General features: G+C 35.9%; 2 protein-coding genes and 1 long non-coding RNA gene across 3 annotated transcripts; 1 reads left to right on the top strand and 2 right to left on the bottom strand.

Annotated features, from left to right (window-relative positions):
• Window positions 1-2,099: 2,099 nt before the first annotated feature.
• LOC112096171 lies at window positions 2,100-3,330 on the bottom strand. The gene is made up of 2 exons (XR_002904288.1): window positions 2,894-3,330; window positions 2,100-2,130 (listed from the first exon to the last, which is right to left on the bottom strand). It is a non-coding gene; the product is annotated as an uncharacterized LOC112096171 (long non-coding RNA).
• A 13,257-nt stretch (window positions 3,331-16,587) lies between these two features.
• LOC18034002 (G-type lectin S-receptor-like serine/threonine-protein kinase At1g11300) lies at window positions 16,588-19,943 on the top strand. The gene is given in 7 exon segments (XM_024179066.1): window positions 16,588-18,191; window positions 18,295-18,399; window positions 18,493-18,651; window positions 18,750-18,956; window positions 19,052-19,289; window positions 19,382-19,526; window positions 19,608-19,943. Coding segments are annotated over 7 exon segments (2,412 nt in total). The 5' UTR covers window positions 16,588-16,948; the 3' UTR covers window positions 19,923-19,943.
• Window positions 19,944-20,129: 186 nt separating this feature from the next.
• LOC18035302 (fructose-1,6-bisphosphatase class 1) lies at window positions 20,130-22,747 on the bottom strand. The gene is made up of 3 exons (XM_006423633.2): window positions 22,194-22,747; window positions 20,911-21,307; window positions 20,130-20,551 (listed from the first exon to the last, which is right to left on the bottom strand). Exons 1-3 carry the CDS (start codon window positions 22,635-22,637, stop codon window positions 20,151-20,153), a joined length of 1,242 nt encoding a protein of 413 aa, XP_006423696.1. The 5' UTR covers window positions 22,638-22,747; the 3' UTR covers window positions 20,130-20,150.
• Between the last annotated feature and the right edge of the window lie 1,115 nt (window positions 22,748-23,862).

The following is a 23,862-nucleotide window of genomic DNA, read 5'->3' as shown; positions in this document are numbered from 1 at the left end:
CCATCCCCTACCCATTTCCCCATTTTAATTTTTAATTTTATTTTAATTTTTTAAAATTATTAGTAAATAAATTATAAAATTATAAATATTCGTAAAAATAAAAAATATCAAAATATTTATATTATTAAACTTTTGGGCCTAATTAACTAATTAAAGTCCTAAATTTTTATTTAGGACAATAAAAAAACCGAGTAGATTCTATTAGCCCAAAATTTTTTAATTTTAATATTCTTTAAATATTTTAAACTTAAATCTATTTTTTATTTATTTTTAGATGTTATAATTGCCCACAGCGAATCACAATTTTAATATCTAATATAATATAATATAATATTTCCTCTTGATTTACTCCGATTTAACTATTGTGTTGTAAAGGGAATAGTCTACATTTATAAAGTGCCCACGCCACCATTGAAAAAGTTAATTTTGAATCTAAATTCGATTTTATTTGTAACAATTTTGTATTAGACTATTAATTTATTCATGATAGTTTGTAAAAGAAGTTTGTATCCCTTGCATGCTACGTTACTTACTAATTTAATGTATGTGACTTTTGTAATGAATATTAATGTAAGACATATTTCGAACTTTACTTTTATTTGAATTTTTTATTTTAATATGATTAACTCAAAATCGAAAAAAAAAATATATTAGTTATTCGGGGATCGGGAATCCTCGAGGATCTCCTGTTATTATTCGGGGAGGAGATGAAGATTCTCTCAAGTAATTCTGACGGGAACGGGGACATACGCAAAATATCGAGGATGAGTACGGGAAGATGCCATCCCTATCCATAATCAACCCGAATTTGTTAATCATCTTTTACTCCCTCTTCATCTACATTGCTATAATTTTGGTATCTAGATCGACGAAAAACATGCATTGACGAACACGTACGTATTACACTTTAATATCATTAAAAGAAATTCAATAGAAACAAATAAATTATATTTTTCATGGATTTCATCACAAGTTTCATGTCACTAGTTTTTCATATTTATAGCAGCTAGTAAAGAGCAAAGCCACACAAGCTGTGGTCTTGTTTTTTTTGCTGCTTCATTCCCAAACTTGGAGATAAAGATGTAGTCTCCTATATTCTCAATCTTCACTTCCCTTTTCGTTTGCCACACCTGGTTCAAAGCGATTCTCAATCCCTCTGCATTTACATTTCTTGTATGTAGCACCTTCCCTATCAGGCATCCAGCTGTGATTTGTAGACCCCTCTCCTTCATTCTGCCCTTAAACGAGAATTTGTTTCCTTCTGCCTCTTCTAGAGATTGACTTGCACCTCCGTATTAGCTCCTCTGTCTCCATTAAGAATGCTGGCTAGGTTGCTCGAGTTTATTGAAAGAATTTATTACCCCATTAACTGCTTACCTTCCCAGCCCAACTATTTCCAGTGACTATTGAGAAATCTTTATAACAGTAAGAATCACTTTCATTAACAAGATATGATAATTAAAAGAAAAACACTCAATAAGAGCGATTTAATGAGCTATAGAAGCTCAGTTATAACTTCTATTCTCTAAGCTTTCGCAGGGAGAGAAAACTTTGAGAGAGAAGACAGCTGTGGTCTTGTTGAATATGCTAAAAAGAGCATATAATGGAAAATAAGTTCTCTTCGTTCATCAAAATTTGGATGATTAAGGAGACAAAATCCAGACCAAACCCTAAGTTTGTTGGATGGAAACTGACTAGCTTGATTTCTAGATCATGAATACAAATAAAGTATATTATTCAACCGAAAAACAGGTCAAACAGTGTTGGTAGTAGATTTGTGATTGCATATATCCCAACCCCTTCTTTGTTTTATAAATTGACGTAATGCTTTCTTTTTCTATTAGTTTTCAAGATTTCGTCACTAACTTCATCATACATTTACTACTTCCAGTATATTAGCTTATACTAAATTTAAACAAATAAGATCATTTCTAAGACGACACAAACCTATTGTTGCTTCCATTTGACCAATTGTCACCCTCAACTTCCCATTCTTCACCATCCAAACAAAGAATCTTGCGGCTTTGATCCATTGGGCTCAGCATTTCCGAGACCTCTGCATCACATGTGACTGCTTCATTTTTCTTGCTCATTTTTTCCCAGCTGCATTCCATTTCCCCTGTTCATCGACTACATGTACATAAAAAAACCATCAAATTCAGCAATCATAAAAGACTTAAACCAAACAGAGCCGTCAACATTTATGGTTAAGAAAAGTTAACTATTTTTAAATTGCATTTATAACGATAATACATAATACAAAACAAGAGATGCCTAAACACTAATATTGCCTAAACAAAATCATATTACTTTATATTTCCATTACCTATCATATGAAATTGTGGGATGGAGTTTAATCGGAACTATTTTCTTATCTACTTTTTTAAATTTTCATATGAAGTGGCATTTCTACTACTTAAAGAGTTGATTCCGTTCTTCAAATTTAGCATGCAAATAAAACATGATGTAGTCAAATTAATATATTTTCCTATTATTGTAAATATTATTTAACAAACAACGTATAAGAGCTAAAACCCAATACAAAAATTCATAAATACTTAATTCAACTTTGAAATCAGTATTATCAAAATCAATCAACGACACAAATCAGAGATCAAATGGGTAACTATATAAAAAGGAAACAAGTTACATAGAACATAATTCACCAAAAAAATTATAATCAGTAAATTCAGTAGTCAAAGCAGGCAATGACGGGGGTACGTATTGAATGATCTTTATTTTTTTACAACGAGTGACCAAAGAGAATATATAATAATATAATGTCAATTTAAAAATAAAAATAAAAAAAACAGTAAAGCAAACAAAGGGAAAGGAACATGCAATCATTGGATTCTATCAAATCCATATGTGATACGTTTGATGATAGGCTTACGATGTTTGCTTAACGGAAAGCCAGACCGAGAAGCGGCGGAACAATCTTTCCGCTGGCATTCGACCGACCAGCCAAGCTGCAGGAAGAAGAAGCATCGATGGCAACCGCTTGCAGACGAATAGGCAACGACTTCATTGACGGGTTCGATTAAGTTTTGCAAATTTTTTCATGGATAGAGTTCAATTTACAATTTCATTTTCCCTTCACAATCCCTAGAGGCCTAAACAAGCCCTCTTCAATTTTTAATTTTTTCTCTTTTGATAAACCCTAGAGCATTCCCTCTTCAATTTTTAATTTTTCCCCTCCACAAACAGTCCTCAAACCATTTGTTCAAGTTGCCAATCACTCTAAACAAACCAATTCAGCCAGTTTCCCTTCCGTCACTATTTTTGGACAAATTAAACATCATCCATTGGATTAGATTTTAACACTTTGAGCGGGCAAGATTTTCCAGATTATATGTTATGTTAAAGGTAACTTGGGAATTACCTTAAAGGGTATGTATATCAATTGAAAAACCAATATTTGTTTGATTGATTATTTATGATAATTGTGAATTCAGGATAATTCTTACTCTAAATACTTGAACTAAATATTATATACACTAGAACCTCCATTACCAGTCTTATCATTGGATTAATGTGATAAATTAATAACTTGATAAAAGAACAAGGATAATTATATTTAAAGGTATCGAAAAATGATTATGTAGACGATCCAATTTTTATAAACCAACATCAAAACTCTCTTTTTTAATTATAATATTATTTGTACATAGTAATTAAAAAAATCGACTTTAAACATAATTTAAATAGTTTAATTTATCTAATGGACTAATAATATAATATTCCATAAATATATTTCACCTTAATTTTATTGAGATAAATTTTTCAGACAAATTTATTATTAATTCAAAATTTTATAGTAACTGTATTTTTAAATCTTTTATTTATTTTTGTATTGGAGTTGAGGTGAAATTGGAGTAAACAAACCTCTCATTACTTGGTAATCTATTATTCCTCAAATTAATTTACTTACGAAATTTAAAAGGATTCCTAAAAGAATTAGTTGCTACGCCACTGCCGACGGGCTTCGGATGGGTCCAGCGGACGCGCCGAAATAGTGCAAATGCAGGCGTCTGGTTGCATGCGGAACAACGTCACTAGTCACTACAACCACTCTGGGAAAGCGGGATCTTTATGGAAAGTAATATGAAAGAAAAGGAAAATTGAAGTCTCCACTTCACCCCTCCTAACAAAGGTTTTAAATAATTTTTAAAATGTAAATTATTATATTTATTTTATAATACTTTTGTATTTATTATAAAATCTTCAATAAGTCTTTGGATTAAATAGATTTTACAATTAATAAAATATATCTAATGTATTAATAATACTTAAAGTATTTTATATAATATTAAAAATAATTTATTTTAATATTATGTTTCTATTTATTATAGAATTTAGTTTACTATAACATAAGATTGTAAAGTATTAAGTTTTTTTAAATATTGAAATTATTTTAAAATGTATATATTGTCACATTTATTTTAACATTATATTTCTATTTATTATAAAATCTTGGAGTCATTTTTTTTAGGTAATGAAGTCCATAGGTATTATAGTCAAAAGGAGATCTTAGTGTCCATTATTAAAAATTTAGGGTCTACATGACCATTTCCCAAATTTTAGGGTGTAGATGTCCTTTTTCCTTTGATAAGTTTATAAAATAATAATTTTTTAGAAATTTTTATTTTCCTATAAGATCCATTTATGATATGAGTTAATAATTATCTAATTTGAAATTAAATCCAAACGATGTCTCTATATGGATTTTGTAAAGTATGTTGCTTGCTTCTTAATGGAATTGATTTCAACTTGGATATCTTCTATGATATTTTGTAATGTGAAAAGAAATTCTAGTTGCTGTTTTTTATAAAAAATAATAATTTAATGTTAATATATATTTCAATGCTTACTAGACAGGTTCTATAGTAGAATTAGAGTAGTACTAGGGATTCCAACAGTTGTGTTTCAACTTTATGTTCAATTAATATGGCATTCATTTATTGAATTGCATAATATTGATTTTTACTAATTATGGAATTTACTATTCAATAAATGAATGACAGATAACAATTGAACTCAAATTGAAACTCAATTGTTGGGATCCCTAACATTATTGATAGAATTGTCATCTTTAACATGAAAAAATAAAAATTATACAATAATTTTATTACTACTAACTACTACTTAAATAAAATAATTTAAATACCAAACCAAGGTAAATCAATAATCATGATCATATTTATCGAAGCTTCACTGTTTCGAGAAGTATGAGACTATTCTGTATGCTTTGTTTTACTGTGACTATGCAAAGGATGTGTGGGGTTGACTCGGTTTGAAGAGATTGTCCTGACTGTTTCTTTTTCAATGCTTTTGAAAATTTCTCGTCTGCTTTAACCAAGGGTGAGCATAATTTGCTGGTTTTAATTATGTGGGGAATATGGGGAGCGGGGCATAAAATGCTACATGTGATATGAAGGTCTACAACTCAATTCTGCTTGTATTATGGCTCAAGCATATGGGGTGTGGGTAAATATTGGTCATAGTGGGGGTGTAAATGTGAGTGCTAATAAAGAAGGATCTATTTCGGTGGCTTGTGTTTGGCAGCCACTTGTTCATGGGTGGTTTAAGCGTAACACAAACGCGGTGATGTTAAGTTTAGGAAGGATGGTTGGTTATGCTATTGTCGTACTAATCATGATGGTTGGTGTCTACTGAGACGATGTTGACACAGCTAAGGCGAAAGCCTTACGCTTACGTATCTGCCTTACTAGTGAGATTGATTTATCTCCTTTAATTGTTGAGTCAGACTTCTTGTTGGTTATCTAATTATTAACTAAATAATATAGTACTTATACTGAGCTGTTTTGGACTTGTTTATGAGATACAGTGTCTCCTATTATGAAAACTAACTATTTTCTCTGTTTGTGTTATTAAAATTCAGTGTATACCACAAATAAATAACCACAAATTAAACCAATACTATCCAAAATAATAAATCAACCACAAATTAAACCAATATAATCTAAGGTAATCAACCATAATAATCATAGGTTTTTACATTAAAAAAATCAAATAGAAAAAATCACGGGACCGTAATCCGGTATAACCTTTCACTCTATAATTAACAGAATTATAGCCATAGACGGATCCCCTTCTAGGCTATTATTTTTGCTGTTAAAAATGGCTCAAGCTCCTTTTGGAAAAGAGAATATAAAGAATTTGGCCACAATTAAAATTAAAAAAAAAGTATTTATGGTTTAATAGTACGAGTTCTACTCTAAATTTTTACACACCTTAGTTCAAATCTCTTCAACCACATTAATCACTTTTTAAAAGATATTTATGCATATTTCTTTTGATTTATTATTACACTTTTTAAAATTAAAGAGAAAAGAATAAAAACTAAATGTAGATTTCTTTTAATTTATTATTATTACTTTTTAAACTAAAAAATAGAATAATAAAAAAATTAAATTCCCCTAATTTAAATCTGAGTTAAGTGAACAATAAAAAAATTAAGCTCTCCTAAATTAAATTTAATTTTTTGAACCGAGCCCCCATAATCAAAGTGATTGGGTCTGCCATTGATTACAACACAAATTATTCTTTAGATAATAATAGAGGTGATGAAAGGCTCACAATATCAAGAATCTCATCATCTCTTAGTTCACAATAACGTCCTAGTATTTGTTGTTATCACAAGTGAATATCTCAATTAACAACCAATGAGAGAACGTAACAAAAATTAAGACCAATAGAACTATAGAAAGCGATCCCAAAAATTTACTCCCTAAATTTAAATAAAATCATAATTACATTCACCTTCTGAGAAGTCCAATTAAAGATTGAAGCCCTTCTTCCTAATTTCAAAGTCACCCCCAGTGTCTCCTCTTCTTCTCTCTTGCTTTTTCTTGCTTATGTTACCGGCTGCCGCTTCACTTGCTTTTGCTTTTGCACTCATGGTTTTTTATTAACTCAATTTTAATGGTTAATTTCATCCAAGTCCAACGCTTAACAAGAATTGCATAGCAATTACACCTTTTGGACTTTAAGCTTTTGGGTCATCCACTTGAGATGGACCTAGCATACTGAGATTGTAATGCTTTAGCTAAGTTTGTCCTTAGTTTAATGCTAATGTCGTGTCACCACCGTGAGTCATGGAGGCCAACTGCCGTAGCTTGGCTTGGAGGCCTTGTGCCGAGCCATGGCAGTAAGTGGGCGTGCTTGTGGTGAGCGCAGAAACAAGGCGGGACTGGCGAGTTGGCTAGGGCGCGGCAGAAGAGTGCACGCTGCGGCATGGGCGCAAACAATCCTGGGCAGTGCACACAACAGTGTGCGTGGGCGATGTACACAACAACTCGCAAGACTATTTTGCTGTGGGCACGCGGGCGTAAGGCATAGCAACACGCGAGCGGGCGTGACATGGGCACGCGAGCGTGGTGCTCAGCAGCGCGCAAGTCAATTGCGAGATATGGCTTAGTGGCGGGCCGGAGTGCACGCCAACGTGCAGCGATGTGAGGCATGAATGTTGGGGCTGGATCATGCAAAAATTGGAGGCGTTGTACGCGGACTGTGAGCGGACAGTGACTGCTAGACGTGGAGCATGGATGGCCGAAATTCTCCAAGAGGTGGGCAAAAATCAAGCATGAGTGGGAGACATGGCCTTGGAACACTAGAAATGGGGAAAACATGGAGAGTGGGCAGCGGCGGTTACACCCCACAACTTCTTTATCTCTAAACATGGGCAGCGGTTGCCTTGTTCCTTGAGGGAGTGGTGATGAACTCCCTTGAACATGCTTAGTGGAGGCCAAAATCTTGGGGAGGGATTTGAGGTGGCAGGTGGGTGTCGCGCCACCTAGCCTTAGTAAGTGGGGGTGTCACTTGCAAACCCATGTATAAAGATAGTGATGGGGTGTATGTGGGGGGCATGAGTTTTGATTGAGCATTTGTGTCTTGTGCATACATTACTTGAATTAACTTGTAAAGCTTTTCTTATTGTGGAATAGAAAAGTTGGAGGTCGGTGCCTCCGTAAAAATCAATACTTGTGTTCAAAGTTGTGTGTGTCCCTGTTCTTTGTGTTGGCGAGAATTTGCTCTTGTGTAACCTCCTTTGTGCGAGTGTTGACGCGATTCCTTATAAAATCACTTCCGTTGGGTTTTGAGTTGGCTGGCTAAGTAGGGTCTTAGCGCCATCACGCGGGTTGCCATACACATTTTGAGAAAAGCCCGGTGACAACTAGTATCAGAGCATAGTTTGTTTCGGGGTTGGAAACAACGTGGTGTTGGACAGCACGGTTTGCTCTATTTTTCATAGGAAGCTTGAGGTCAAATTAGGCTCGACGAATTAGTTTGCGGACGACTGATTGTGCAGTTTCGATGTGAAACTATCTTGCAAGAGTGTAGTTGTGTATTTCGGAAAAAGTCACAATGGCAGAAGTCAACATGACGGGAGAGTCAACAAAGGACATATTAGTGCGTTTGGAGACCACTGTGGGCAATCTTCAGCATGAACTAAAGAGTTTGGCGAAGAACACAGAAGTAAACTCCATAGTAATGGCTAGCGTTAAATAAACTTGTGCAGAGTTCGTGAGTGAGTTTTCAGATAAGCTAAATAAGGTCAAGGAAGATGTGACTGCACTGGTGGATGTGCTGAAGAGCGACATCAGAGACCTTGAAAATGAGGTGGGCTTGCTGAAAAGGGCAATAAGCAACACTCTTCGCGGGGATGAGGGACCTTCGAAGGTAAAGGCGCCCGAACCCAAAGCTTATAGCGGAACTCGTAACGCCAAGGAGTTAGAGAATTTTCTATGGGATATGGAGCAGTATTTCCACCTGCTCATGTGCCCGAAGCGGAGCGAGTCACCATTACCAGCATGTACCTTGAGGGGGATGCGAAATTGTGGTGGTGGAGCAGGCTTCAAGAAGATGCGGAAGCCCAGCGACCAGCAATCGAGACATGAGATGTGCTCAAAAGAGAGTTGAAGGGTCAGTTCTTACCAGGGAATGCGAGTTGGCTCACAAGGGAGAGCCTAAAAAAGCTTAAGCATACCGATTATGTAAGGGATTATGTCAATGAGTTTAACTCATTAATGTTGGACATCAAGAATATGGCAGATGAAGACAAACGCTTTAACTTTATCTCGGGTTTGCAACCGTGGGCTCAAACGGAGTTGCGGAGGCAAGCTGTTAGGGATCTACCAGCGGCGATAGCAGTTTTCGACGATTTGGTTGACTTTTGATTCGTGAATGCTTCTCCTTCTGAATTGAAAAAGTCCAAAGAGGGTAAGAAAGGTCAGTTTTCTCGTGATGGTGGCAAGAAGAACAATGGCCCGAGTAAAACCAAGCAAGGGAATCCGTAAAGGAAAAAGAGTTTAGGATGTTTCATTTGCGACAGACCACATCGGGCTAGGGAGTGTCCAAAGCGCGCCGAAGCGGCAACAGTGCGTATGAACCTGTTACAGTTGCTGAACAACACAGAAGTTGAGGTGGAAAAGGAGCCAATGAGCAATGAGGAGCCGTCATGCATCCTCAGAGGCGAATTCTACCAAGGAGGACTCATATGTGTGAAGGTGAAACTGAACGGAGTAGAAGTGAGGGCAATGATTGATACGGGTGCAACAACAAATCTTATAGAGGTGAATTTAGTACCACGCCTTCGACTGCAAGTAGCCAAAGCCAATCTTGTTGTGGGTTTCACTTCACACCACCAAGTGGTTCCAAACGGCATAGCAATGGCCAACCTGAGTGTGGGAACTTGGGCGCAGGACACATCATTTGTAGTAATGGCTATGTCAAGGTATAACGTGATCTTAGGAATGGAATTCCTGTACAATGCTAAGGTGCATGTACATCCTCACCTATCTTGCATTTGGATCGGAGGCCTGGAGGAGCCTTGTATGGTCGAATACGAGTATTTGAATGCGAATAGGCCGGAAACATCACTCCAGACTACTAATGGTGGTTTAGTTGAAGGGAATTCAGCGATGATGTTGTTGGTTGAGGAGCGTGTTCAAGTTGTGGAGGGGCTTGACGAGTATACCACGATGTCTAGGGGATTTGTGGCTGGAGAGTCACTAGGGCCTCAACTAAACAAGTTGCCGGATATAGACATGGACCAAGGTGAAGGGGAATTGGAAGCTAAGTCCTTAGGGGAGGATTCTGATTACTGGAAGACTCATCACAATGAGAATGTGGGGGACATTCTAAGTGGTACTAGCAATAATGAGTACTTGTTGAACAAAGGGGATTACGGGTGCTTTAAGGAAGAAGCGTGGGGCTTCAGGCACTTCAAGTTAGCAAGCGGAGTCCCAGTGATTACTTCATTGTGGGCAATTCGGTTTATGATGTTGCTGTTTGGGACAACATCATTGTTCTCTATTTTTTGGATGCGCATGTGGGAGTCATGAGCATCATGTGCTGAGCGAGGATTTGCGAGACAGCAGGCTGGTGCGGAGTGGGACATGTGTGGCTGTCAACTCCATGGGTGTTTCAGCCTTCCTCGGCCACAAGATAGCAAGCATGGGGTTTTGTTGCGAGATTTGTGGTGTACACAAGCAAGGGCTTGGACAGGCACAACGATTTGGGAAAAGCAAAGAGGGAACAATCGGCAGCGAGAATGGCTGGTGGGTGTATCATTGGCATGGAGTCATCATGGGCGTGAAGAATGATTCCACAAGGGCAGAACATTCGGGGGACCAAGGAATGACACAGTGGATGCGTAGAGAGCCCAACATTGGCATGCGAGTTTGTGCTAAGGAGAAGGAAGCATTAGCTTTGTTATGGCTATGTGTGGGGGAGGTTATGGCGAATGAGATTACCCCGTCGACGAGGACGTCACACTTTTTAGGTGGGGGAGGTTTGTCACCACCGTGAGTCATGGGGGCCAACTGTCGTAACATGGCTTGGGGGCCTTGTGCCGAGCCATGGCATTAAGTGGGCGTGCTTGTGGTGAGCGCGAAAACAAGGCGGGACTGGTGCGTTAGCTGGGGCGCAGCAAAAGACTGCACGTTACGGCATGGGCGCAAGCAATGCTGGGCAGCGCGCACAATAGCGTGCGTGGGTGGCGTACACAACAACTCGTAAGATTGTGGCACTGTGGGCGCCCGGGCATGAGGCCAAGGGGAGCCCGGGCATGAGGCATAGCAGCACGCGAGCGGACGTGACATGGGCGCACGAGCGAGCGGGCATGAGCGTGGTGCTCAGCAGCGCGCAAGTCAGTTGCGAGATATGGCTTAGTGGCAGGCCGGAATGCACACCAACATGCAGTGATGTGAGGCATGCACGTGGGGGCTGGATCATGCGAAAATGAGAGGCGTTGTGTGCAGACTGTGAGCGGACAGTGGCTACGGGACGTGGAGCATGGTTGGCCGAAATTCTCCAAGAGGTGGGTAAAAATCAAGCATGAGTGGGAGACATGGCCTTGGAACACTAGAAATGGGGAAAACATGGAGAGTGGGTAGCGGCGGTTACACACTAGGAGAGTGGGCAACGGCGGTTACGCCCCCACAACTTCCTTATCTCTAGTCATGGGCAGCGGTTGCCTTGTTCCTTGGGGGAGTGGTGATGAACTCCCTTGAACATGCTTAGTGGAGGTCGAAATCTTGGGGAGGGATATGAGGTGGCGTGTGGGTTTCACGCCACCTAATCTTAGCAAGTGGGGGTGTCACTTGCAAACCCATGTATATAGGTAGTGATGGGGTGTATGTGAGGGGGGGGGGGGGGGGGAGCATGAGTTTTGATTGAGCATTTGCGTCTTGTGCATACATTACTTGCATTATCTTGTAAAGCTTTTCTTGTTACGGAATAGAAAATTTGGAGGTCGGTGCCTCCGTAAAAACAATACTTGTGTTCAGTGTTGTGTGTGCCGTTGTTCTTTGTGTTGGTGAGAATTTATTCTTGTGTAAAATCCTTTGTGCGAGTGTTGACGCGCTTCCTTATAAAATCGCTTGCACTGGGTTTTGAGTTGGCTGACTAAGTAGGGGCTTAGCGGCATCACGCGGGTTGCCACACGCATTTTGAGAAAAGCCCGATGACAACTGGTATCAAAGCATAATTTGTTTTGGGGTTGGAAACAACGTGGTGTTGGACAACACGGTTTGCTTTATTTTTCAGAGGAAGCTTGAGGTCAAATTAGGCTCGACGAATCAGTTTGTGGACGATTGATTGTGCAGTTTCGGTATGAAACTATCTTACAAGAGCGTAGTTGTGTATTTCGAAGAAAGTCACAACGACAGAAGTCAACATGCTAAAAGAGTCAACAAAGGATAGATTGGTGCATTTGGAGACCACTGTGGGCAATCTTCAGCCCGAATTAGAGAGTTCGGCGAAGAACACATCTTGTATGAGTGGGATATTTTTTCACAATTTCTAGCTTGTTACCTTTAAATCGTACCCTGGAATTTGTAGTCCATTAATACATAAAGTTGTTAAGTGTCTCTTCCCATATTAAGCAAAATGCCACACGTCAAATTGATGATTTATGATTATCGATTAGATAATGGATACTTGGCTAGCATTCCATATCACGTCATGTTGTTAAGTGTCTGTTTTTATGTACGTCTTTAACCAACTAAAAACAAAATGGGTTCACTCAATTATGCAGAATTTGTAGAGTTGACGGTTAGTTCGAGTCCATGGGCCCCTAGTGGCAGCAGATTTTGAAATTGATGCTTACCTAAATTCTGTGTTCGTGTTGCACAAAGTCCATGCATACGAAAAAATTTGGAAAGTAACTTTATTTTTTTAGATGTATTAAATTGTTTAGTATTCAAAAATTATATTGGTCTCTGACTAATTCAAATTCGAGTTGAGTAAGACCATTAGAGTGACAAATCTCTCCCAATAAGTATTTAACACAACTGCATTTTCAAGTCTCGAACCGACCTTGATTAAGTTAGAACAACTCCATACTAGCTGATCTAAGTACTTGTTAGTAGAAAAAAAAACTTTATAATTATATTTCTACTTAAAATCATAACTAATGCGGCATTCATTTATTGGATTGCAAAATATTAATTTTACTAATTATGAAATTTACTATCTAATAAATAAATGACAGATAACGATTGGACTCAAATTAGGACTCAACGTTAAGATCTCTAATATTATTGGTAGAACCATTATTTTTTAAGATGAAAAAGTAAAAGTTATACAATGATTTTATTATTACCAATTGTAATACTACTAACTACTAATTAAATAAAAAATAATTTAAATACCAAATCAAGGTAAATCAAATATTATAAGCACTATCATATTTATGGACGCTTTACTGTTTTGAGATGTATGAGACTATATATCGTGCAAGCTTTCTTTTCACCGTGACTATGCAAAGGATGTGCGGGGGCTGGCAGGGTTTGAAGAGATTGTGCTGACCGTTTCTTTTTCAAATGTTTGGAATGCTTTTGAATATTTCTTGTCTGTGTTTAACCAAGGGTGAGCTTAATTTGCTGGTTTTAGTTATGTGGGGAATATGGGGTGCAAGGAATAAAATGCTACATATGAAGGTTTACATCTCAATTCTGCTTGTAATATGGCTCAGGCGTATGGGGTGTGGGTAAATATTGGTCATGGTGGTGGTGTAAATGTGAGGGCTAATAAAGTTGGATCTATTTCGGCGGCTTGTGTTTGGCAGCCACTTGCTCATGGGTGGTTTAAGCTTAACACAGACGCGGCTGTTGATGTTAAGTTTTGTAAGCTTGGGTATGCTGCTGTAGTGCTAATTATGATGGTCGGTCATTGTTAAGTGGTATGAACTATGGTGTCTACTCAGATGATGTTGACAAAGCTAAGGCGGAAGCCTTACACTCTTATACGTGGCTTGCTTGTGAGATTCATTTATCTTTTTTAGTTGTTGAGTGGCACTCGTTGCGGGTTATTCAATTATTAACCGAATTGTATAGTACTCATACTGAGCTGTTTTGAATTTATTTATGAGATGCAGTAGTGTCTCCAATTATCAAAGTAAGATTTAAAGATTTATCATGTCAATATTGTTGGGAAAGGAACCTACAAGAGCGGCTTGAAGTTTAGCGAAAACTAATTCTTTCATTCTTTATGAGATTAAAATGAAACGTATATCATAATTAAATAAGCACAAGTTAAACTAATATAATCCAAGATAATAAATCGACCATGATAAACATAGATTTTTATATGAGAAATACTAAATCAAAAAAATAAACATAAATTTTTATATGAGAAATACTAAATAAAAAAAATTACGGGATTATAATATGATATAACCTTTCGCTATATAATTAATGGGATTAATTATTTTCCCTTTCAAAAATGCCTCAACCTCCTTTTGGAAAAGACAATATGAAGAATTTGGCCAGATTTAAAGAAAATATTATCGTTTAATGGTTAGAGTTCTATTTTAAAATTTTAGAGACCTCATTTTGAATCTCTACAAGTACATAACGCAAAACTACCAAAACGATAAATAAAAACAAATATTGCATAATTAAATAAATAACAAGTGGCAAAATTTATTATTAAATTGTTAATGTCATGTTTGTAAAAGTTTATTATTAAAGTGTACGTTCTTATTTATTGAGAAATAATAATTTTTGTGATTAAACTTTATTTTGATTTTCTAGTATTCTTTAATTTAAGGATTAAGTTATTGTAAAATTTATAATTTTTATCCACTATATTTTTTTATATTTTAATATCAATTTAAAATTTAATAAAATTTAATTATATCAAAATTATAATAATTATTAATTGTTATTAATTTTAAAAAAATTATTTTGATAATAAAATTCAAACCAAACCCAAATAGTTTGGTTTGGTTTGGGTTAAAAATATTTGGGTTGGTTTGAGTTGGATCCAAATTTTTATGGTTTGGTTTGGGTTGACTTAAATTCCAACCCAAACCAACCCATGCCCACCCCTATCTACAACCGCATTAATTGTTTTTTAAAAGATATTTATACATATTTCCTTGGATTTATTATTATACTTTTTAAGATTAGAAAGAAAAGAATAAAAACTAAATGTAGATTTCTTTTAAATTTATTATTATTACTTTTTAAATTAAAAAAAAGAACAATAAAAGATTAAATTCTCCTAATGTAAATTTGAGTTAAGTGAACAATAAAAAAAATTAAGTTCCCTTGATTTAAATTTATGGTGTGTTTATTTCATGGAATGAGGAATGTGAATGAAGGAATGTGAATGAAACTCATGTTTACTTGGCAAAATATAATTTGAGAATGAGAATAAAATGTGTGGGTCCCACACAATTTGGGAATAAGGAATGAGAATCTCATTCCCATGGGAGGTTGGGAATGAAAATGAGTGATTGAGAATGGAATATATGTTTACTTTTGTATCCCTCTAATGTTTTCATATTTTCCAAATTACCCTCATTCAAATCACAATTAATTTTATTATTTTAAATGTCATTATTAATAATAATAATTATTATTATGAAATTTTATTAACTTTATTATTTTAGTTATTATTAATTATTGTTAATATTATTTTTAATAGTAATAATAACAACAATAATGATAATATTGTTAATAATGATAAATTAATTATTTTTATTAATTATTAATACTATGGGCATTTTGGTAAATTGATTCTCATTCTCATTCATCATTCCTATTTATTTTGCCAAATAAACATATCAATGGCATTCCAGCACATTCTCATTCCCATTTATTTTGCCAAGTAAATATTGAAATCTCATTCTCATTCCATGAAGTAAACGCACCATTAATTTCTTAAACTAAGCCCCCATAATCAAACTGATTGGGTTCGCTATTGATTACAGTACAAACTATTCTCTAAATAATACTAAAAACTTAGAACATCAAGAATTTCATTGTTCTTGGTTCACAATAATAACCTAGTATTTATTGTTATCAAAAGTGAATATCTCAATTAACAATCTATGTGAGAATGTAACAAAAATTAAGATCAATAAAACTAAAGAAAGCCATGCCAAGAATTTACTCTATGAATTTAAATAAAATCAAAGTCATATTCACCTTTCGATCATTAAATTAAAAATTGAAACCCTTGTCTCTAATTTCAAAGTCAACCCCACTGTCTCTTCTTGTTCTCTCTCGCTTTTTCTCGCTTATGTTACAGCTGCCGCTTTACTTGCCTTTGCATTTACACTCGTGGTTTTTGACCAAGCCAATTTTAGCGGCTAATTTCATCCGAGTCCAAAGCTTAACAAGAATTGCATGGAAACCACATTAAGCAAAATGCCTTGTCTTATATGAGTGGGAGATTTTTTCACAATATTTAGCTTGTTACCTTTAAATTGTACCCTAGAATTTTTAGTCCATTTATACATAAAGTTGTTAAGTGTCTTTTTCCATATTAAGCGAAATGCCCCACGTCAAGTTTATGATTTATGATTATCGATCGGATAATGGATATTTGGCTAGCATTCCAGACCTACGCCATGGTGTTAAGTGTCTGTTTTTGTGTACGTATTCAACCAACTAAAAACAAAATGGGTTCACTCAATTATTCAGAATTTGTAGAGTTGACGGTTAGTTCGAGTCCATGGGCCCCTAGGGGCAGCAGATTTTGAAATTAATGCTCCCCTAAATTCTGTGTCGCACAAAATACATGCATCTGAAAGATTTGGAAAGAAAACTTTACCATTTGATTCCTGGACCCATATGAAGAAAAGAACAACTTCATTGGCTGGTGAAATCAACGGGTTCATCATTTAGTGGATTAAAAGCTGAAGAAGAGTGAAATGACTCTTAGCATTCAAAGTCTTTCCGTAACACCTAGTCGTTGGACAGATTTTTCACCACAACGTGCCCTCTTTTCCAGGCAACTTCTACCAGCCAAGAAACAATGAAAGTGAATATTTTTATTTGGAAACCATGGTTGTTTAGATTCCGGCCGCAGACTCAAGTCAATGTGTTCAGAACTCGCAATTTATTGCGTTCACTCTCGTTAGTCAACAGAAAGCAATAAGTTCAATTTTAAGGAACTTGCAAGCACAAGAATGATTCCAATAGCCCTTCTTATTATCTTGTTATCTTGTTTTTGTTTAGATTTCGCCGTTGCTATAGACAGCAGCATCACATCTTCTCAGCTCATCAGAGATCCTGACGCCATTTTGTCAAATGGCAGTAACTTCAAGCTGGGGTTTTTTAATCCTGCCGATTCTCCCTATCGCTATATGGGTATTTGGTACGACATGCCATCTGAAAAAGCTGTCATATGGGTTGCTAACAGAGACAACCCTCTCAAAGATTCCTCCGGGATTATTACCATATCCGAGGATGGCAACCTTGTCCTTGTAAATGGACAGAAAGAGGTTCTTTGGTCATCAAACGTTTCGAATTTAGTCAATAATAGTACAAGTGCTCAGCTTCTAGATTCTGGAAATCTTGTCCTACGTGACAACATCAATAGAGTTATCGTATGGGAGAGTTTCCAAGAACCTACTGATTCATTCTTGCCCGGGATGCACCATAGAATCGATCAAAGAACGGGCAAGAAAGTGCAGTTGACATCATGGAAAAGCCTTTCTGATCCATCTACTGGAAGCTTCTCAGCTGGCCTTATTCATCAAAACATTCCTGAAATATTCGTCTGGAATGATAGCCGCCCCTATTGGCGGAGTGGTCCCTGGAACGGTCAGATCTTTATTGGAATTCCTGAATTGAAGTCTGTTTACCTTTTTAGACACAACTACACTTTTGGGTTTGCAAATGATTGGACGTTTTTCGCCTTGACTGCACAAGGAATTCTGGAAGAAAGATTTTGGATCAAATGGAAGGATAATTGGGAGGTTGGCTTCTTGAACCTGAGAACTGAGTGCGATGTTTACGGAAAGTGTGGGGCATTTGGAATTTGTAATTCGCAGGAAAAGCCAATTTGCAGCTGTTTGGAAGGGTTTGAGCCGAAGAACGCAGAGGAATGGAACAGAGGAAACTGGACTAGTGGTTGCATCCGAAGGAGTAAAATGCAGTGTGAAAGGAGAAACATAACTGGTAAAGTTGGCAAAGAAGATGGTTTTTTGAAGCTAAACAAGATGAAGGTGCCTGACTTCACAGAGTGGACGTCACCTGCTACCGAAGACGAATGTAGAGACCAGTGCTTGAAAAATTGCTCCTGCATAGCGTATGCTTTTGATGGTGGCATTGGTTGCATGGTATGGAGGAGCATCAACTTAATTGACATTCAGAGATTACCCTTTGAAGGGACAGATCTTTATATCCGTGTGGCAAATTCAGATGTTGGTAAGTTTAATGTTGCCTATTAGTTCTCTCGCTATGCTGTGTGCTTCAAATCACAATGAGCCGAGTGATCATGACAATTTTTAGCTAATGGACTTATCTGCAGATGAAAAAGGCAAGAAAGATGTCTTCGTATCACCGTTGATTAAAGGAATGTTTGCCCTTGCAATCTGTACACTTTTTTTGTGGAGGTGGATAGCTAAACGTAAAGGTAATGTGCTAATGAATTTTAGCTGATGGACTAACTGGCAAGTGAAAATTTTAATTTATGCATCTTAATTATCTAAAGCTACAACTTGATTAGCAGAAGTAATTGCAAAATTATCAGCCACAAATGTGAACACGGTCAAGCTACAGGATTTACCACTATTCCAATTTGAGGAGCTAGCAACTGCAACTAACAACTTCCAGTTAAGCAGTAAACTTGGGCAGGGTGGTTTTGAACCAGTGTACTGGGGTAATGGTTCCATTGAATCAAATTCTCCTTGCAGCTTAACTAGGTTGTTCAAATATTAATACATAAGTTATTGATTTTGAGTTTTATTAATTTTACCGGGAAAGATTGAAAGATGGACAAGAAAATAGCTGTGAAAAGACTATCCCAAGCATCCGGTCAAGGATTAGAAGAATTTATGAACGAGGTTATGGTAATTTCTAAACTACAGCATCGAAACCTTGTTAGACTTCTTGGATGCTGTGTTGAAGGTGAAGAAAAGATGCTGATTTATGAATACATGCCGAATAGAAGTTTGGATGCTTTGCTATTTGGTTAGTTTTTGCCATTTCGTTCGCTTAAAATGTTCTGTGAATTAGCATTTTTTTTTCTCCTCCTTAATCATCTTTTGCAATTGCAATACATGTAGATCCACTCAAAAAAGAACGTTTAGACTGGAGAAAGCGCTTCAACATCATTGAAGGAATTAGTCGAGGTCTACTTTACCTTCACAGGGATTCTAGATTGCGCATTATTCATAGAGATTTGAAGGCAAGTAATATCTTGTTGGATGAAGAACTAAATCCAAAAATTTCGGACTTTGGCATGGCAAAGATTTTCGGAGGCAATCAAGATCAAGCGGACACTGGGAGAGTTGTTGGGACATTGTAAGTAGTTTTGCCAGCTTTGAATTCATTGTTTCAGCTTGATCAAATGATCTATTACATAATCTAGATGTGTGTTGGACAATGAAATGCAGCGGATACATGTCTCCTGAATATGCAATGGAAGGCCGATTCTCTGAGAAATCAGATGTCTTTAGCTTTGGAGTATTGTTATTAGAGATTGTTAGTGGAAGAAAGAACACAAGTTTTTTTGAGGATGACTTGACAATTCTAGGCTATGTATGTCCACCAAACTCAACTCTCTCTTTGGCTACCTATTAATACTTAAGATACGTACTAATTAATGTTTTGTCTTTCCAGGCCTGGAAATTGTGGAATGAAAACAAAATACTGGCTTTGGTTGATCCGTTTTTATCCGAATCAAGCTTTCAGTTGGATATGATCATAAGATGCATACATGTGGGATTGTTGTGTGTGCAAGAATTGGTTAAGGATCGACCTAACATGTCAACTGTTGTATCAATGCTTAACAGTGAAATTAGGGATCTTCCATATCCAAAAGAACCAGCATTTACAGAAAGACAGGGTGCCGTTGATTCAGAGTCTTTTAAGCAGATCCAACAAACGTATTCTTTTAATGATATTACTTTTACACTCACAGCAGGCCGAGATTAGGAGGTAGCAAACAGGATCTTTGAACATTAATATTTGTTGAAATTTCGGGTTGTTCTTCAAATGATTCTCTTATTGTTAATAGATATGGTACATGCTTCGCATTCTGAAAATTCTGGCATCTGAGTTTATTTTCTTTTTCTCCAGAAAGATTTTGTGCATTCACTAAGTCTTGCTTGAAAAATATCATTGAAGAAACTAACAAGAACATGAGCATAAACAAAACATAGATCAAACTTCATACCCAGGGTTCACTTTCTGTTGAACATCTCCATAACTCTCTAACTCTTCCATGTCTTCTGAACTTCCAAGAAACAGAGGCAGCCTTTGGTGAACCTGGACCGGCTGAATTGAAAGAATCCTACTTTTGCCATTAGAACCTTTGCCACCAGCTTGCTCAGCAAGGAAACTAAGAGGATTTGCCTCATACACCAATCGAAGATGGTCTCTCGGATTCATTGCCACTCCGCCATACAACAGAGTGCGATGGAAATCAGCAACCAAAGAACATATATAACGGGCTGAATATTTCTTAGGGTTTTTGCCTTTGCCTTGTCTCACAGTATCAATATATTTCCTTAAACCCTCAGGCCAGTCAAAATACCGTGCATCATTTACAGAGTATATTTGCCCTGAAATAGTGAAACAACCATCCTTAGTTATAAATGGGTCAGAAACTCCAATGCAATTTATCTAATGAAGTGAAACATTCAGATTACTGTACAACAAAATAACTAAAGATACATAGTACGGAAGCTGAGGCCCCCAAGAATACAGCGCCATAAGAAATTATAATTTATCAAAAAATAGATCTGATAATTTCCCTCACAAGATCAATTTAATAAGACATGGTAAATTAACACTGTAAGTTAAATCAAACAAACTGCAATTGATCACAAAACAATGACCACATAGCCCAATCATGTCGATCAATATCTTTCATAACATAATGACTTGATATGAAATAGATTAAGAAGTTCTATTATCTCACCTCGAGGAGGAATCTTTATGTTTGGATGTGTCAGAACAAAGTCCCCTGTTGAATGGTCTAATGTAAATGCATGTGTTCCTGACCCAAAGCTAGCACAGAGTATCGTGGCTGATGAATAGAGGACATATCCAGCAGCTACCAGCCGACTTCCACTCTGCAGAGAGTTCAGGAGTGCCTTCTCTTTGTCAGCTAAATGATCTAGCTCCACAAGGCGATTATAGACCCCAAATATGGTTCCAGTGGGTATGGAAGCATCTATATTATGAGAACCATCAAGAGGATCTGTAACAACCACAAATGGGCCATCATCATTTATCCAAATTGGCGAATCATCTTCTTCCGAAGCCATGACCGCAACTTTTCCAGAACTCCGAAGAGAGGACAATATGATTTCATTCTGTAGAAGATCACAATCAATGAGAAAATTTTCTACATTTTTTGTGGAAAATGGCATCGCACATTTACATATTTTATGCAACTGGTGTCAAGCAAAATATTAAATTGAATCACATTCTTAAGGTTCACACACTGATCCTAGACTCCACAAATCTATGTGTCTCTACATGTAACTAACAGACTAACAGCATGTTTGTCACAACTTTCTGCTAAAATTTGAAAGGAAAACAACAAACTAACAACACCATGTCCACATTTATCTCTCAGCTAATGTTCTTGTGCCAGATAGCTAGTGATTCCACTCTACAGTAACTGTGATCAATCAAAAGGCACAGAACCTCAATCCGAAACACACCATTAATTGTGTGCTGGATGTGCTTTTTTAGATTTCATCTACAACAACCATACAGTTAACAGAAGCGGTAGCTCGAATATAAACAAAGAGGCTTAAAGCCACTTGGTCTTGTCAAATGGGGTCAGCTTGATTGTTATTATAGCTTCAAATGATGAAATGCTTACCCTAAATAACATATAAACATTTTCCATCCAAATTCCACATCAAAAGTGAAGTGAAAAATCACACAGAAAAGCATTTCAATCAATCCAAATTTTTAACACTTTAACAGGACAACAAGCTTACAGACACTACATCAAGTGGCTTAGATATCATCTGCTCTAGGCAGAATGCGCATCACAAATTTGTTCTTGGGTTTAAAACCCAAAATGCATCTATTAAGTGAGGCGAACCTGATTTACAAAACTAGTCCAGGAACTCACTTGCTAGTGACCTAGGAAATTACACAATCAATCCAAGTTTAACCCTATAAATTACCAATTACCATTAAATAAATGCATTATTTATGACAAAAACAGGACAGCAAACTTACGGAGACTATATCAAGCGGCTTAGCAACATCCCTGCCGGACTCAGCAGACCCACCAGCAGCTGAACCACCCATATGCTTAGCAAGGCTGGAGTTGAAAGGCGAAGCCACAAGAGCTGCAATTCTCTTGCAAGCATAATGAAGATGGGTAAGCAGGACCACCAAATCATCCCCCACATTGAGCCCTCCCTTGCCCACATAATCCATCAACGTGGGAAAGCCATTTGCTTCATCATTGACAACGCTCAATGAATCAGCCTTCTGTGAACGAATTGGAAAATACCCAGAAAGTGAAGAAGAAGAAGAAGCCATTTTTGGACTGATCAGCAAATTGGTTCTCACAAGAAATTGCTGCTGCTGGTGGTGGTGGTTATTTTTTGGCGGGAAACTGCTGAATTTTGGCTGGAAAATGGGAGTTTGATATAAAGTAATGGTGGATGATTGCATGTTATGTGTTATTGGGTTCAGAATTTAGATGGATTGTAACTATTTTATCATCTTTTTGATTGATATAATGAAAGACAGAGCAGAGAGAAATGAGAATGGAAGAAATAGTAACGGATGAAATAATAAATGGGTAAATGGGGAAACAATATTAGTATAATTTAATGGAATTGTTTTTTTCCCCACCTTTGTTTGGAACCTTATCCTGTCCGTACATAATTGCATAGTAATAAATCAGCCTTAAAACTTGTTTCATTTACAGTCAATTTTATTTTAAAGAATAATGTATTTAAAATTTTTTAATTTTTTTAATATTACATTCAGTTCAATGCCTTCTTTTACATATCTATATATATATATATATATATATCTATATGAAGTTGGGACTACAAGAGGTGATGTGGCATCATCATTTCTCATTATTTCATATTCTCTATTATCTAATGAATTAGTTGAAATTAAAAAATAATTATATTACAAAATATTAAAATAGAAAATAAATATTAGATTAGAAATGATTACATGTCTTTTCCTCTTTCTATTTAAATTTAACAATATGTAATCATTAATAATAATTAATTATAAGTTTTGAAACATTCATTTATTTTATTATGCAAATAATTAAATTTTAGTGGTTTAAAATACATCAATTAATTAATATAGGAAGGAATGTTCCTTCATCTTTCCTCAACAATGCCATTAGAGCCTAATTTTAATGTCATAATCTCATATTTAATTATTCAATCTTTTGTTTAGTGCTTTTTGGCTTCTTCAAACTCCATAAACATTAAATATTTAAGATTTGTGGCATCATTATTTCTCATCTTTTTTTATTTTCTATTATCTAATATATTGGTTGAGATTAAAAAATAATTACATTACAAAATATTAAAAATCTATATCTATCTATCTATATATATCTATATATATATATATATATATATATATATATATAAAGCTAGGACTTAAGGAGGTGATGTGACATCACCATTTTGCTACTTTGTATATTCTCTATTTCCCTATTAACCAAAAAAAAAAGAAATTAAAAAATAATTACTTTACAAAATATTAAAAATAAAAAATAATTATTAGATTATAAAGATTACATGTCTCTTCCTCTTTCTATTTAAATTCAATAATATGTAACCATTAATAATAATTAATTATAAATCTCGAAACATTTATTTATTTTATTATGCTAACAATTAAACTTTAGTGGCTTAAATAT

This window comes from Citrus clementina, unplaced genomic scaffold (assembly GCF_000493195.1).
Source record: "Citrus clementina cultivar Clemenules unplaced genomic scaffold, Citrus_clementina_v1.0 scaffold_8, whole genome shotgun sequence".
In the NCBI taxonomy this organism is placed as follows: Eukaryota; Viridiplantae; Streptophyta; class Magnoliopsida; order Sapindales; family Rutaceae; genus Citrus; species Citrus x clementina.
The sequence above is the reverse complement of the archived record's forward strand: the minus strand, read 5'-3'. Positions and strand labels throughout refer to the sequence as shown.